Raw genomic sequence first — 16,863 nt, 5'->3', positions numbered from 1 at the left:
AGTACTCCATCCAGCCCCAGAGTTTATTAAGTACTGGATCAGCGCTGGACCGCATGCTAGGCCCTAGGCCCTGAGATGACTCAGACTGACTCTTGGCCCGTGAGACCCTCCCAATCTAGGGGTTGGGACAAGCCTGCCCCTGACAGGGAGAAGTATGTGAATGAGGCCAGAGGAAGGAGCTGCTTGTCCTGCCTGGGTGGTGGTGGGTGCTGGTGGGGGCCTGGTGGACAGAGGGCAGAGAGTCACATTCGGATTGGCTTGTTAAGGACGGTAGTTGGACTTGCCAACTGGACAAGGTAGAGGAAGGGAATTTCCAACGTGGAAGAGTGTGTACTAAGGCGTGGCTGCAAGCAAAGGTGTGTGTGGCTGGGAGGAGAGTCTGGGCTGTGCTGTGAAGGCCCCAGATTGTCACACCAGGGAGAGGAACTTTATCCTGTGGGCTTTCCAGTGGGATCTGTGCTCAGGGCTGTGGAAGGCCAGGGCATTGTGAGGGAGACCGAGTAGGGTGATGTGATGAGGGCTGGGTGGAGGTTAGTTTAGATGCACAGGTCAGGGAGACCCTCTCTTAGGAGGTGAGGTCCCCCCAGAAAGGGAAGCAGCTAGCCCTATACACAGTGGGGGTGGGCGGGGCACAGGGGAAGGGGGGTTGCAGGCAGGCAGCATAGCAAGTGCAAAGGCCCTGGGGCAGGAATGAGCCTGAGGAGTTCAGTGGGTAGAGCGAGGGAGAGCCCAGGTCAGAGAAAGGAGACGAGGTGGGGAGGTCAGCAGGGCCGCACCATGGAGGGCTTTGTAAGGACAGTGGAGACCACTAGGGGCAGGAGTGGTCTCCTGCCCAGTCTGACTTATGGTTGTGACAGTCATTCTGGTGCCATCTGGATGATGGGTTGGAGGAGGACAGGAGGGGAAACAGGGAGGCCGAGGGTTGGTGGCAGAGTGAGGGGAGAGGTGGGCGGCCTGGGAAGCACTTTGGAGGTGGCCTCGTGGGGAATGGGAGAAGGGAGGCGGGCAGGGCGGATTGGCCTGGGAGGTTCCCGACCATGGTGGGGCCCTTCGTGGGCACCGGGAAGACCTGGGGAGGGGGTGGCTTGAAGAAAATCAGGAGCTGAAGAGCTTTTGGCCGTGGTGGTTCCCTCATGTGCACAGGACTCGGGTGGGGACGAGGCGAGTGTGGCACCAGGAGCTCAGAGATGGGTAAGCCAGGCTGTGGTGGGGACGAGAAGGGGCCCCGGGGCTGGCTCTGAAAGGCTGGCGCTCAGAAGCTTAAAAAGCTGCAGAGAGACACACACGCGGAGGCCGCGGGACCTGCGGGGCGTGCCCCAGGAGGAGACCCACAGGAGACGGCCTCTGGGCCCGGCCTAGGAGGATTGGGCTGGGGAGGGGCGGGTTCTCTGCACGCAGAGACGAGGGCTGCTCATCGTGCTGGGCTCTGTGTGGCTGTGCCTCCCACGCTTTGAATGGTACCTGGCAATGCCACGCTTAGCCCCATACCCATTTCTTCTCCTGCTGCAAGTGGGTGGCCCTCCCAGCATAAGGGTCAGAGCTCCTGAGCACCTTTGTTTGAAAAGGAGGGAAGCCAGGGCTAGGACGGCCGGGGGAGAATGGCGGGAAGCCTGCCAGGCCCAGGCTGAAACCTGGCATCTGATCACGGAGGGGCAGGAAGAGGATGCCATTCAGCCCACACGAAAGCAGAGCCACCTCTCAGGCTGGCAGTGGTCAGAGTCTCAGATCCAGTCGCCTGTGTGACAGAGATGGGGAGACTGAGGCCTCCAGGGGGGAAGGGAAGAGGAGAAATTGAGGCTTGGGACTTCTAATTCCCCACGTCATCTGCAAAACTCTTAACCGTGAGCACTCAAGTGCCTGGACCCGTGCCTTGCTCTCTGTTAGCACTTGGTACGTTTCAGCTGTTTCTGTTATCCTGATTGGGCAGCCCTCTTATGTCTGGCTAAGACCCAGAGATCTGTTGCAGTCTTCTAAGCTCTGTAAGGCAATCTTGGAAAAGGCTTAGGGAGGAAAGAAAAGTCCTGTAAAAGAAGAATGCTGTGAGTCTGAACTATGCAGGAAAGGACAAACTGCCTCGGTGGAGTGAGCTCCCCATCAGTAGAAGTATTTAAGTAAGGGGAGACTCCCACATGCCCAGAGTATAACAAGAGGGGACGAAGCATTGAATAGTGGCATCACCCTCAGGGGCCACAGAGATTTAAGTCCTGACTGTGGCATCCAGGGAGGAGGAGGAGGCAGGGCTCCGCCTGGCACCCCACGCCCAAGCCCTGGGCCAGGCGTGTCTGTGCTGTTACACCGAGGTGCTGAGCGCCGGTCCTGCCCTCTGACGTGGCGGTTCCCGGATGCCCAGGGTCTCGTCGATGCATTCAGCAAATGCTCATCGAACACTCTCCAGTGCTGGGCGCTGGGAGGATGTGTGTGAACAGGTAGGTAGGAGCCCTGCCACCTTGCAGGTGAGGTTGCAAAGGAGGAAACAGCTGAAAAAGGGAACTCGTGAACAACAGGGGCTCACGCAGCAGGGACTGCCGCAAGGAGGTTCGAGAGTGAGGGACGAGACGCGAGTGGCGGGGCTGGCTGGCGGCTGTCTTCTGCCAAACAGACAGTTCGTGCTTTCGTGTAGTCTGTTGGATTAAGGTTTTCATTTTTGTTTGCGGATTTTATTTCTGAAGAAGGCTCTTTTAATCTTAAAATTATTTTCTTAGGGTTTCTTCGAATACTGCCTTTATAGGTTTGGAATTTATCTTTGTGTGTGGTGTGAAGCGGGTCCCCACGTCACATATTAAGTCCTTTCCCTGCTAAGTTCAGATGCATCCTAATTCGAATGCTAAATTCCCGCAAGGACCAGAGTTCTGTTTCATTGATGTCCTTGTTTCTTAGTTTCGATCATTAGAACTTTAAAGTATGTTTTGATACTATCAGAGAAAGGCCTACCTTCTTCGTTCTCCTTTTTTAGAAATTTTCTTGGGTCTTCTTAAGCATTTCTTTTTTTGGGTGAATTTTAGAATCACCTTGGTAAATTCTGTGACAATTACGCCTTTGCTTTGACTGAGATAGCATTGAAGCTGTCAATTAAATCGAGGAGAATCGATACGTTTGCTGCATGGAGTCTCCCGTTCGGACACGCGACACGTCTTTCAAGTGCGGTAGACTCCTCAGACTGTTCGTCCCTCAGTGACATTTTCATCTTTGTGCCGATCAAGAGTGTCTACTGCAGTTTCTAGGTTTGTTTCTCTTTTGAATGGGATTTTTTTTCTACTAACTTCCCTGTTGAGTTGTTACTGGTGTACAGGGAAGCCACTGATTTAAGTATGGTGACTTTGTTTTTGACCATCATATTATTATAATTGTTAATAAGTATTAATTTTAATATAGTTTTGATTTACCTGGATTTTCTAGGAAGATGAAGCTATAACATCTGCAAATAATGACTGTTTCTTTCTATTGTTTCTCCTGCCCTTTTTTCTTATTTTACTGCATTTGCTAGTGTTGTAAGACAGCACTAAACAGCAGCATCGCCAGCGGGCATTTGTGTCTCTGAAAGTCTTTGTAGGGGGGTGTCTGATGTTTCCCCTTTGAGGCTGATGTTTGCTGCTTGTTTCTGGCGGACGCTGGTTTTCAAGAACTCTTTTCATTCGCTCTGGATCCTCAGAGCAGAACAGTAGCAGGCTGTCGTGGAAGCTTATTTTCCCTGTTTCGGGAGGGTGGAGGTCAGTGACTTGCCATGCCCCCCTTCGCCAGTGCGCTGTCGTGGGAGTGGCGCGGGCGCCGTTCCTCCCCCGGCCAGGTTATGTGAATTGCTCAAGGGCGTTCAGAGGTCCCGTGGGCTTCGGCACCTGTGCACTCAGTCCTCAGGCGGAGAAGGACACGGGTGTTTAGAGAGGAGAAACGGCTGTCAGCGGCGACGCTGAGATGCGGTCCTGGGCCACAGGCTCAGAGTGTTCATTCCATGCCCAGCTGGCCATTGGCAGGTGCGTCCTGCAAGAGCTTCACTTAGGAATGTCATTTTCAGACCTCAGGGGCAAATGCTTGGGCTAATTATACTCCTCATTTCCTGGGGAAGCTCTGTTACCCTCTCTGCAAGGCCCTCTCTGTTTTATGTATGTATTTGATTCCCTTTTATCCTCTCACTCCCTTCCTACCTACCACCCCACACTGTCATCCACAGTTCTCGTCTGTCTAATCCGTGTCAGGTTTTTTGTTTTCACGTGTTCTTGCAAAATATGCATTGTTATTTTTGTGTGCAGCATTTTAAATTTGTATAATATACCTCATTCGGTTTCTTCCTCCCCACCCCCCCCCGACGCTGTGTTCTGTGTTCCTCCACGCCACTGTATGTCCCTGTGTCCGGTTCTAAGTCGCTGTGTGTCCACATGTCTGGCCCCATGTTGTCATGTCTGTGTGTCCCGCTCACGTTGCTGTGTGTACATCTAGTCTTTTGTTTCTGATAGTTGGAGCCCTCCATGTGGGCTGGCCCCCAATTTTCCTCATCCACTTCCCCAGGGATGGACACCGAGGCTGCCCCTGACCCCCTTCCACAAGTAACCCTGGCATGGGCACCCCTGCACTGGGCATGTTGCTGGCCAGGGCGAGGGCGTCCCTGGCGTATACTCCGGGAGCAGAACTTCTGGGTCCTAGGCGATGCCCATGCTTAGCTGTGTAAGTGGGGCCGTGGCCCTCCATGCTGGCCGCCCCGGTCTTCTCTCCCGCCCCTGGGCACGAGGGTACCCAGCTGTGCATGGCGTTTTCACTCTTTCTCATTTTTCCAGTTTAACAGACATTTTACCTTGGAGTTCTTTTTTATTGTTTTTACTTTTCCAGAGTTTGTTATATTTTATAGATGGCAATTCCTTGTCCATTTTAGACATTCCAGCAATGTTTCCTAATCTGTCAGCAGTCTGTTTATATTTGACCATGGAGTTCTTTGTTATACAGTAAATTTGAATTTCGAATCTGTCAGACTCATCACTTTCCTTAACCTAGAGTCTGTGCCTCTGAGTTTTAAGAAGTCCCCCCCTAGATGTGACTCTGCCCACTCTCCCCGCTCACAAATACAGTTGATCTCTGAGCACCCATGTGGTCTCCGTGTAACTTCTGTTATTATGTATTGTTATTTAACTACTAATAGCCTCCCGTTGACTGGAGGCCTTGCCGATAACATAAACAGTCGATTAACACGTATTTTATGCTATATGTGTCATAGACTGTGTTCTTACACTAAAGTAAGCTAGAGGAAAGAGAATGTTAACAAGAAAATCATCAGGAAGAGGAAATATATTTAGGATTCATCAAGTGGAGGCGGATCATTGACAGAGGTCTTTGTCCTCGTGGTCTCTGCATTGAGGAGGCCCAGGAGGGCTGGTCCTGCTGTCCCAGGGGTGGCAGAGGTGGGACAGCCCTGCCGTTCAGGGCTCAGCTGTGTAGTCAATGCTGACTTTCTTCCATTAGCTTTTCTGGATGGTTGTGGATTTCTCTTGCTGCTGCTGCTTTCTTGCTCCTTGTCCTGCCTTGGGTCTTGGAAGCGGTGCCAGAGCCAGGGCTTCTCGTGCATGTGGTGGCTCATCTGGGGAGACTCTCGGGAGAAGCTGAGGAGTGAGGGCTGAGAGCCGGACAGAGCTGGGGTCCTTGCATGGTCTGCTCCTAGGGGCGCTCTGCAGTGTGAGCGGCCCCCGCAGGGCTGTCCTCTCTGTGACTGGGGCTGGGCGTGCAGCCCCGTGCTAGTCTGTTACTGGCTGTGCTCGCCCCAGCCCCAGGCCCCGTGGGGAGGGCTTAGCCTCCCAGGCAGTTCTCCAAAGAAGCTGTGAGCAGCCAACATGCACAGCACCGGGGGCGGGGGGGTGTAGGTTTACCTGCCCAGTGAGGGGGTTCTGGACAGGCCCCGGTGTCATCTGCTTGGTGACCCTGGACTCCTTGGAATCACACGCCTCCTCCAGGCGGTGACTGTGCCTCGTGCTGCCACCCCCAGGCTCCACCAAGGACCTGATCGAGACGTGCTGTGCAGCGGGACAGCAGTGGGCCGTTGACAGTGACGAGTGCCTGGAGATCCCCGAGAGCGGAGCTGAGGGCGCCACGTGCAGGTAGGACGGGTGCCCTGGAGCTGGCAGGGCTGCCCATGCATGCGCCTTCTCCAGGTCCTACTTGCCTCGGACCTCGGCCCCAGCCGCGCAGGTGAGCATGTGCTTCACCTGCTGCCAGGTGCCTGGCTGTGGCTGCCGTGGGCCATCTGGCCAGGCTTTCTCCAGGGGTGGAGAGTCCAAGCCTGGCTTCCAAAAGGCTGGCCTCTTACTCTCCTCCTCTGCCGCCTGTGCTCGTCGTTTCTTCTGATGCTAGTGTTCTCAGAGAAGGAATTACTCATCCCCATGCCCCTCCTTTGCCAGGCCCAGGAGCTATCTCGGTCGGCTGTTCACCCCTTCTTTTTTCCAGGGACACCATCTTATGCAGCCTCCTCGTTTTCCCAGACTAGGAGCATGCAGTTCAGGGAGGTGGTGTGACTCACCCACAGCCACACAGCTCACTGGCAGCATGGCTGGGATTAGACCCCGTGTTTTCTAACGTCCACCCCATGCAACCCCCTTTGGAAAAATCCGTGCTCTAACCACGTCCCTTCCTCTTCCCTTCTGCCGTCCCACCAGTTCGGGGCTACTCGGGAATCGCGGCACGCACCTTTCCGAGTCCTGGGGCTCTGGCGAAGCAGCCCAGCGCGTGCTGGCATCCCTCTTGTGGTGCTCACCACTTCACGGCCAGCAGTGCTGTCACTGGGTGGTACTCGCTGGGACGCGCCTCCTCATGTGGGGCTGGACCCTGCTCCCCACGACCCTCGCCTTCCTGTCCTGGCTGTGCCCTCTGTGCTGCTGCCTAGCGGCCACCTCTGCCCCGGGTGGCCCTGCGGAGATCGGCAGGCAGTGACCAGGGCTCTGCAGGCTGCCCTCCTCCAGGCCAACCGCCCAGCCCTCTCCGGGATTGGGTGTCCCTGTCCTCAGCCCAGGTGGGGAGCTCCGAAGCCAGCCCCTCTTCCTCACAGTCCGGCGGGACCCAGGCCTGAGTCTTCTTGGTTAAGCCAAGAAACAAAACCCGTGTGACTTGGCAGGGCTCGTGCCAGCTATGCCACCAGCGCCAGCCTCCACTGGCTGAGAACTGTGGGTGGGGCTGGGGCTGAGGTGCGCGCTCTGTTGCAGGACAGCCCAGAGGCACTGCTGCGTCTCCTACCTGAAGGAGAAGAGCTGCATGGCCGGCATCCTGGGGGCCAAGGAGGGCGAGGCCTGTGGGGCCGAGGACAACGACACCTGTGGTGTCTCCCTGTACAAGGCAAGCCCCACCTGCGGTGTTCTCAGGGGGTGGGGGGCAGGCTGGCCCGGGCCTAAAGGTCCCCATGCCCTGAAGGATTGGGCTCCCCTGAGGGGCTCCTCATGGGGACTGACACTCACACCGGGGTTCGGGGGGACTCTTCATCTGCACAGAAGTCATCATCAATTATTACACTGACTGATGAATTTACAGAGTATTTTTTGAGCTCCAGTGTGTGCCCCGGGCCCTGTTTCAGGCATCAGGGCTACAGCAGTGAACGACACAGATAACCTTCCTTTCTAGTCAGGAAGACAGACGATCAGGATGGGTGTGTCAGTGTGCGGTGGGGTGGCAGCTGATCCTGCTGTAAGAGGAAATACTAGAGAGGAGGGGTGAGCAGTGTCAGGTCTAGAATTTCGGCTGACAGCAGCTGGGGACAGCCTCCCCGGGAAGGGACTTTTGTGCAAAGCCCTGGGGAGCGGTGAGCCCTGTGAAGTCTGTGGGAAGGTCTGTGGGAATGCCTTCCGGGCAGGGGAACAGCAAGTGCAAAGGCCCTTAGGTAAGCGCTTGCTTGGCATGTCCAAGGAATGGCGGGGTGGAGCCAGCGGGGCTGGAGCAGCCGGCGCTGAGGCCAGCGAGGTGATGGGCAGAGCCGGTCCGTTGCCGGGAGGTTTGATTCAGAGTGAGGCAGACGCCAGGGAGAATTTTGAAGGGATGTCACCCCCTGGCAATTGCAGGGACTGGTCATTGAGGCTGGTTCTCCTGTGTGGGCAGTGGGATCGGGATGGGGTAGGACCTCACCTGGCAGCACTGGGGCAGAGAGGATGATGTTCTGGGCAGAGGGGGCAGTGAGAGCTAAGGCGCAGAGGCAGGAGCGTGTGGGAGTAGGGCATGTGGTCCAGCAGGCCTGGCAGCAGTGGGCAAGGGTGCCTGGAGTCCTTGGCTGGAACACGAAGGACCGTAAATGTTACTCTGAGAACTTCGGTCTCTAAGTGGAGGGTCCACAGGGCTGGGGAAGGACTTACAGAAGACCGGATTGTGTGCTAGAGCTCACGCTGGCCTCTGGGCTACAAGTTTGGCTACAAGTCATGGAGAGCACCCTAGAACATTGGCTTTCTCTCATGTGCTGGAGGCGGGCAAGCCCGAGATGGAGGTATGAGCGGCTCCTTGGTCACGTAGGTGGCAGCTGTCTGCTGCTTTGCCAACTGATCTGCTTCCTTGTGGTCCAAGATGGCCACTCAAGTCCTGGGCAGGGGCAGGAGGAGGGCACAGAAGAGCTTCCCTTCTTGTAAATGATTTTTGATCCTGGTAAAATGCACATGGTATAAAACTGATGATCGCAACCATTTTTACGTGTGCTGCTCAGTGGCTCCAGGACCTTCACGTTGTGCAGCCATGGCCACCATCCGCCCCGGAGCTTATTCGTCTTCCCAGACTGGCACTCTGTCCCCGTCACTCACTCACGCCTCATCCCTCCTCCCTGGCCCCTGCTGACTGCCATCCTACTTTCTGTCTTCATGAGTGTGCCTTGTTTAGGGACCTCATTTAGGTGGATTTGTGCAGTATTTGTCCTTTTGTGCTTAGCAAAGTGTCCTCAAGTTGCATCCATGTTGTAGCACGTGTCAGAATTTCCTTTCTTTTTAGGGCCGAATAATGTTCCATTGTGCGGATAGACCACATTTATTCATCCATTCATCCGTCATGGACACTAGATTCCTTTCATCTTTTGGGCATTGTGAATAATGCCGCTGTGAACGTGGGCCCCCTTCTTTGAGGGGCGACTGTACTTCTGCTTAGGTCTCCTTGGCTAGAGCTGAGTGTGGCGGCCACACCTGGCTGCAAGGCAGGCCGGGAGGTGTGGTCTTTTTTCCGGGAGGTCCAGTGTCCCACTGAAAATGAGGAGGACGGGCGAACAGACTGGAATCGAGAGCTGTCTGGCTGTGCAGGGCGCAGGCAAACTAGGGCAGGGACAGTTTCAGGAAACGTCGCAGAAGGGGCGTCCTCCCAACTGGGGAGAGGAGGGAAGGAGTTGAAGCCCACCTGTCAAGCCTGGGTGATAGTGACAGAGGTCTCTGGATGATGGCAGCATTTGGGAGAGAATTTTGACCTCCATTTTTGTCACATTGAGGTCGATTTTTCTTAAAAGCAACTGGTATTGGTGAGAGGACCTTGCTGACAGGCCAGTTTAGAGTCCCCTTTCTGTCTTTACGTTTGACGCTGGCCAGTTCTCTTCTCTGAGCCTCAGCTTCCCCATCTATAAGGTGGGATAACAGTCCATGTCTCATGGGTGGCTGTGAGGGTCAGAGATCATACAGACTAAGTGCTGTTAAAGTACGTGGTGGGCCTTCAGTAAGCGGAGGCGCTCAGCACCGAGAGATGCAGGCTGAGAGTGTCAGTTAGCTGTTGCTTGGTAACACAGCATCTAAAACTTGGTGGCTTATTTCTGGCTTAGTGCATGAATCTATGGTCAGCTGAGTGAGCACTTCTGATGTGGGCCATGCCCAACTGACCCTGGCTGGGCTTACATGGCCGCTGTCAGCCAGTGGCTCCACTGGGGCTGCAAGATCTAGGACAGCATCGTCTGGGATGACTCATATCTGCTCCATGCAGTCTCTCAGCCCCAGCAGTGAGCATGGGCTTGGTCAGTTAGTGGCTGTGCAGAGCTCCAAGAAAGGAAATGGAAGCATTCAAGGCCTTTTAAAGCCTAGGCTAAAAACTGGCATGCTATCGTGTCTGTGTCATTCTATTGGCCAAAACAAGTCACCAGGCACAGCTAAGAGGTTGGAAATGCACTCACTGTCTTAATAGGAGCAGCTGCGACATCAGTCAGTCAGTAGCAACTGCAATATGGTTGCAAAGTAGTGAACACAGAGAAGAGTGAATAATTGGGGCTATTATTGCAACCAGTCTGCCACTGTATTTTAAAATAATTACACGAAATTTGTTTTTGCAGATATGCAGTCTGGGATGGGATAGATTTACATCTTCTAAGACCCAGGCTTCTATTTTTCTGTTTAATCATCTTTAGCTTGTAGCCTCCATCCTCAGGGTCTCTTCATGGCCCAAAATGGCTGCTAAAGCTCCAGTCATTACCTACGTGCTCCATGGAGGAAGAGGGAGAGCAAAAAGGATGTACTTCCAAGTAGCGTCAGCTCCAGTTAAAAGCTCTCCTGAGAGCTCCATGCAGCGATCTACCTCTAATTGCAAGGGCCCCTGGGAAATACTGTCTTTTAGCCAACCTGAATAGAACTGGGGTCTACAGTTAAGATGAGGGGGTAATGGGTGTGGCTGGGGGTTAATTTGCAGTTCCTTCCACAAAAGGCCATTTATTTATTATTTATTTCAAAAACTTATGTTGACCCTACCGTGTACCAGACCTGGGAAATGGAGGCAGACAACCCCTCTGCCCCAGGAGAGCACAGACGCTGGCAAAAGGGACAAGATAATGGTTAATTTATCCCCATTTATCAGCCCCTTCCCTGAGCCTGGCCCCAGGCTGTGCTCTGGGGACCCTGCATGAGTTGCACAGGCTCTGAGGGGCCGGGGGTGGGCGGTGATGGCCGTGTCTCTCTTTCCAGCAATGCTGTGACTGCTGTGGCCTGGGCCTCCGTGTGCGGGCTGAGGGCCAGTCGTGCGAGTCCAACCCCAACCTGGGCTACCCCTGCAACCATGTCATGCTCTCCTGCTGTGAGGGCGAGGAGCCCCTCATCGTGCCTGAGGTCCGCTGGCCTCCAGAGCCTGCAGCTGCACCACAGAGAGGTGGGTGCTGCCCCTCCCTGGCTGGGCATCTGGGGCCAAGACTGGGTGACCTCTGGCCTTCTGTGAGGACCCTTTCATCATCTGTGGCTTGAGGAACAGTGGTCTATGGTCTCTGCCCCATTATTTCCAAGATGGTGATCTCATTCAGTTTCCTGTGTACCATCCACTCCAACCACATGACCACCAACTGCTGCCTATCAGCCTTACACTGTCTACTCTCTTTGTCTACCCACACATCCAGACGTCTTCTTTCCCACCTGCTTTTTATCCATCCGTCCATCCATTTCACCCACCCCCTACCCTCAGTTCTCTTTTCTCTCTCCATCCATTCATGTAGCCATTCATTCATTCATCCTCTATCCCATCATCTATCTATCCATCCATCCACGCATCCACCCACCTACCCACTCGTCCACCCATTCACTCATCCATCCATCCATTCATCTGTCTATCCATTTATCCATCCATCCATCCACCTGTCCATCCATCTGTCCATCCTTCTGTCCATCCATCCATCCATCCATCCACCCACCCACCCACTCGTCCACCCATTCACTCATCCATCCATCCATTCATCTGTCTATCCATTTATCCATCCATCCATCCGTCCATCTACTCATCCATCCATCCACCTTCCTACCCACTGATCCACCCATTCACTCACCCATCCATCCATTTATCCATCTATCCATTTATCCATCCATCCATCCATCCATCCACCCACCTACCCTCTCATCCACCTGTTCACTCATCCATCCATCCATCCTTTGTCTTTCTATCTGCTCATGTATTCACTCACAAGCCCAGCCAGCAAGCCTTTCACTCATCTCCTCACTCACTCACTCACCCTTCCTTCTGTCCATCCATCCTCCATCCCTCTCCCCTGTGCCATTCGTGTTTTCCCAGGGTGCAGAGATCACATTAATAAGCATTTCCTCTACTTGCCTGAAGATCTCCTTCAGGCAGAACTGTTTTATCTCTATCTTCCTAGTGCCTGGCCCAGAAGAGTCACTAACAGATGATTGAGTAATTCAATGAATGATAGGTTTGCTTGGTGGCCACCCTTTCACTGCCAGACCCTGAGCCCTTCCAGGGCTGACCAGGCTGTGGCCTCTCTGTGCTGCTGCCCAGAGCCTGTCCCTGAGCGGCCATAGGCAGTGTGTGTGGGAACTGGAGCCTCACTGAGCCTTTGGTTATCAGTGCAGAACCCGGAGCCTGAATCAGCTTGGGCCACATTCTGGAGCTTCCAGCCCTCAGCGTCCCTGGTGTCTCCTCCCTCTTCTTCCCTTTTTGTACTGTGGCCACTGTTCCAGCTGCCATGTCTAGTGCCTATCCCCTGGGCCAGGGCTATCTTCTGGGCCTGTGGCCATTAGCATTCTCTGTGCCCAGTGAGCCTACAGGAGACTGACAAAGGCATCCCAGTGAGCCAGTAGGTGTCCTTTGTGCAGACGGGCCTCGGCAGCCCTGGGCTGGTGCAGTGAATACCCTGGCAGGCCCCGTTTGTGGGTATTCACATGTTCTGCCTTGACTGGCTGGGGCAAGATGCCCAGGAGGGTTCCAGAACCACTAGCCCAGTTTTTTCCTCTGTCCCTGCGGACCATCTGGGCCCCTGTGGGTCTGTCCTGGGCTCTTCGTGGAATGGGAGTTAAAGCCACAGAGGTGGTCCTAGAATCAAGGTTAAACTCATGGCCTCGAGTCAGGCAGACCTGGTTGGAAGCCCAGCTCCTCCACTTACCCGGGGGACCTCACAGCCCTTCTCCGAGCCATCACTGTTTCATCTGTCACACAGGGTCGTACTCTTCACCATGTTCAATGTGATGATGAATGATGTGATGCTTGTCAAGGGCTTACGGCCTTACAATGCTCAGCCATGTTTTAGCAGGTCAGAGGAGGAAGGTGAAGCCCAGAGAGGGGCAGGACCTTGCCCCAGGCACACAGCAGCTCTTTGGCACAGCCAGGACTAGACACCTTGGCTCTGATGACTCCCATTTCTGCCCTGAGTTTGACCCAGACCTAGTCAGCCTTGGCTCGAGTCAACCCAGGTGTCTGTCACAATAATGCAAGATGGCAGGAATCTCACCTGTCTACAGGCTACGGGCCGAGGAACCCGTAGGGGAGGAGCTCACACCCTTTGGGGTACAGATGGGGGAACAGGTACCTGGATCTCCCCTCAGGGTGAGGCAGGGGCACGTCTGTGGAGGTTGGACCAGGCCAGGGCAAATTAACCAAGACAGATGGGCCTCACCACCCTAGTGTGGTACAGCGGCCAAATCAAGCCCCAGGAAGTGCCACTTGCTGAAGTTGGCCTAAAGGGGCTGGCTGAGTACTAGTATGAAGGCCAGGTTAGTACCGAGAAGAGTCTGGTTCAAGGTAGGGTTTGGGAGGAAGTCTGGCATCCGGGGTCAAAGGATGGGAGGATGGGCAGGGTCCAGAGCGAGAGATACATGTCCCCCACTCCTGTGAGGGAGGCACTGATGAGGGTGAGCCGAGCCTGAGTCTTGGAGTTGCTGCCCCGCTTGCAGTGTGCTTAGAGCGGCCCTGGGCCCAACTCCATCTGCTGCCCACCTGCAGTGCTGCATCTCTGCAGAGCCAGACTGCTGGCCATCGCTGCCCTGCCTGCAGGCGCCAGCCAGGGCTGATTGTGCTGCAGCTTAATGTAAACACCCTCCATATGAAACACGTTCCTCAGACGTGACTTCATGCACTGCTCTCTCGGGGGGCTCAGCTGCCTGGGTTTGGTGGGAAGGGCAGAGGCCCTGGGCTGGCACAGAGTTTGGGGGGCTGTAGGTCTCCCCCTGAAGTCCTGGTTGTGTGCTTTTCCCACACTTCTGTACAGCAAGGAAGCTCAGCCTCAGGAGCCTTTTCTCCCACTTTCACCTGCTCCCTGCTGGAGCCCTGGCAGGTGGGTTTATCCCAGAATCTGGAGGCACAGAGAGACCTAGTGCTGTCCAAGGTGACCCAGCCAGGGAAGGCCCAGGTTGGCATTCAGATCTGATCGGATGGAACCCAGGTTTGGGGCACTTCCTGTTGCTAGGGAAGGTCCTCCCTGATGTCACTGAGGTCAGGGGTCTGAATCCAGTTTCACACTTTAGTAAGAGCTTCCATGTGGCCCTGTCTCTGTCCTATTGCAGGGGACTTAGTGAGGAAGACTTGGACCCAGCTCTGGTGGGTTCACTCTTATTGCCGGAAGTCTGTTCATTCATTCACCCATCCATCCATCCATTCATCTGCTCATCCATCTAGCCACTTGTCAATCTGTCCATTCATCTGTTTTTCTACCTATCCACTCACCCTCTGATCCACCTACCATCTATCCACCCATCCACCCATCCATCCATCCATCCACCCACCCATCCATCCATCCATCCATGCGTTTATCCACCTATCCATCCACCCATCTGTCCACCCGTCCATCTGTCCATCCACCCATCCATGCGTTTATCCACCTATCCATCCATCCATCCATTCACCCATCCATCCATCCATCCGCCCATCCATCTTTCCATCCATCCATCCGTCCATCCGTCCATCCACCCATCCATCCATTCATCGATCCACCCATCCATCCATTCATCCATCCACCCATCCATCCATCTATCGACCCACCCATCCACTCATCCATCCATCCATCCATCCACCCACCCATCCATCCATCCATGCATTTATCCACCTATCCATCCACCCATCCGTCCATCTGTCCATCCACCCATCCGTGAGTTTATCCACCTATCCATCCATCCATCCATCCATCCATCCACCCACCCATCAACCCATCAACCCATCCATCCATCCATCCATCCATCCGTCCATCCACCCATCCACCCATCCATCCACCCATCCATCCATCCATCCATCTGTCATCTGTCCACCCATCCATCCATTCGTCCATCCATCCATCCATCCACCCATCCATCCGTCCATCTGTCCATCTGTCCATCCATCCACCCATCCATCCATCCACCCATCTGTCCATCTACCTATCTGTACATTGGTCCATCCATCCATCCATCCATCTGCCCATCCATCTGTCCATCCATCCATCCGTCCATCCATCCATCCATCCATCTATCTATCCATCCATCCATCCACGCATCCATCCATCCGTCCATCCATCCACCCATCTGTCCATCTGTCCACCTGTCTGTACATCAGTCCATCCATCCATCCGTCCATCTGCCCATCCATCTGTCCATCCATCCGTCCATCCATCCATCCACCCATCCATCCATCTATCCATCCATCCATCCATCCATCCACCCATCTGTCTATCTGTCCACCCACCCATCTGTACATCTGTCCATCCACCCATCCACCCATTCATCTATCCATCTATCCGCCCATCTGTCCATTCATCCATCCAGCCATCCAGCCATCTTTTCTCTCTGCTGGGTGCACAGGGGTCTTCATGAGGACCTGTACTGGTTTCTCAAAGCCTGTGGTCTCAGCCACATGCTTGGGCCAAGTCGGCTGTCTTGAGTGCTAACCCCTGCCGCAGTTTCAGAGGCGGAGGTGGCAGCCCGAGAGGCTCTGTCGCTGGGCACGGAGGCCGAGCTGCCCAACAGCCTGCCAGGTGATGACCAAGATGAGTGCCTGCTCCTCCCGGGGGAGCTGTGCCAGCACCTCTGCATCAACACTGTGGGCTCTTACCGTTGTGCCTGCTTTCCTGGCTTCTTGCTGCAGGATGATGGCCGCACCTGCCGCCCAGGTAAGAGCCCTGATGGCAGGGGCTGTGGGCAAGGCTGATCTTGCCCATGCAGCATGGCATTCCTTGGGTGTGTACCATGGGGTCTGTGACCTCCTGCCACACCACCCATTGGAACCTGCAGGAGCCAGAGGCCACCGGTGATGGGGATTTGTGAGGCTGAGCAGATAGGATTCCCTCCTGTAGCTCCATCTGCAGGGACCGGGCCTCAGTGCCTTGCCATAGATTTGAGCTCAGGGGTGGGCTCAGGCCACAGAGGCTCTCTCTAAACCCTGGCTGTGTCCCCAGTGCTGGGCTGGTGGTGGTCCAGGAGGGCTATTGCCCAGCCGGCTGTCCAGGGGATTGATTTGCTTTCAGTCTAGACATTCTTCTCCTCCTTCCTCTCTCCTTCCTGCCTCCTTTCCCTCTATCCCCTCTGCCCCGAGTAGCTGAGGATGATCTTGCCCAAGGCATATCTGCACCTGAACCTCAGTTTCCTCTCCTGCTGAATGAGGTAGGGGATGGAATGTTAGTGCCAGCGTTGTGCCCGGATGCGAGAGGGCCTGTTAGTGCCTGAGGCCTGGCTGAAGCTATGAGACCTCCCCCTCCCGTCTGCTCTGCCCATGACAGACCGCGACCCCTCCCAGCCGGAGGCCACACAGGAGCCTGCACCGAGGTCAGAATTTGCCCAAGTGGCGCCCAACACCATCCCGCTGCCACTGCCACAGCCCAACACCTGCAAAGGTAAGCAGAGGGGGTGACAGGGCGCGAAGCCAGGGGGTGAGCTCTCCGGTGCTGGGAGGGTGCAAGATGGCTCCTGCCGAAGGGGGTGCTTCTGCTTTGGGGGTTGGCAGGGCTCGCCTGCCTGAGGTTGAGTGAGGAGCTGAGAGTGTAGCTGAGGAAGGGGGATGGGGCCTGCGTGTGACCCCAAGCAAGCCAATTAACTGCTTTTTGCCTCTGTTCCTATCAAATCGAGATAATAAAATCCTTGTTTGCTGAGCAGTCATGGAGCCTTCGTTCAGCAATGCCTGGAAAGTTCTTTTCCTCATTCTTCTCCCCTCCTCCCATCCTCTTTCTCCTGCCCTCCTTCCCTGCCTTCTTTCTCTTCCTCCTCGACCGTCCCATTCCCACTGTCATTACTG

The 16,863-nt window shown here is 54.9% G+C and overlaps 1 protein-coding gene across 1 annotated transcript in view; it reads left to right on the top strand.

Annotated features, from left to right (window-relative positions):
* FBLN2 (fibulin 2) overlaps window positions 1-16,863 on the top strand; it is a 78,207-nt gene that overhangs the window by 42,363 nt on the left and 18,981 nt on the right. Inside the window, exons 3-7 of the mRNA XM_012664857.1 lie at window positions 5,963-6,074; window positions 7,173-7,302; window positions 10,860-11,040; window positions 15,536-15,745; window positions 16,352-16,465. Coding sequence (XP_012520311.1) covers window positions 5,963-6,074; window positions 7,173-7,302; window positions 10,860-11,040; window positions 15,536-15,745; window positions 16,352-16,465 — 747 coding nt within the window. The remainder of the gene's footprint in view (window positions 1-5,962; window positions 6,075-7,172; window positions 7,303-10,859; window positions 11,041-15,535; window positions 15,746-16,351; window positions 16,466-16,863) is intronic.

Source organism: Propithecus coquereli, unplaced genomic scaffold, assembly GCF_000956105.1.
Source record: "Propithecus coquereli isolate 6110/MARCELLA unplaced genomic scaffold, Pcoq_1.0 Scaffold926, whole genome shotgun sequence".
NCBI lineage: Eukaryota > Metazoa > Chordata > Mammalia > Primates > Indriidae > Propithecus > Propithecus coquereli.
Note: the sequence above shows the minus strand (reverse complement) of the source record. Positions and strands in the feature narration are given on the sequence as shown.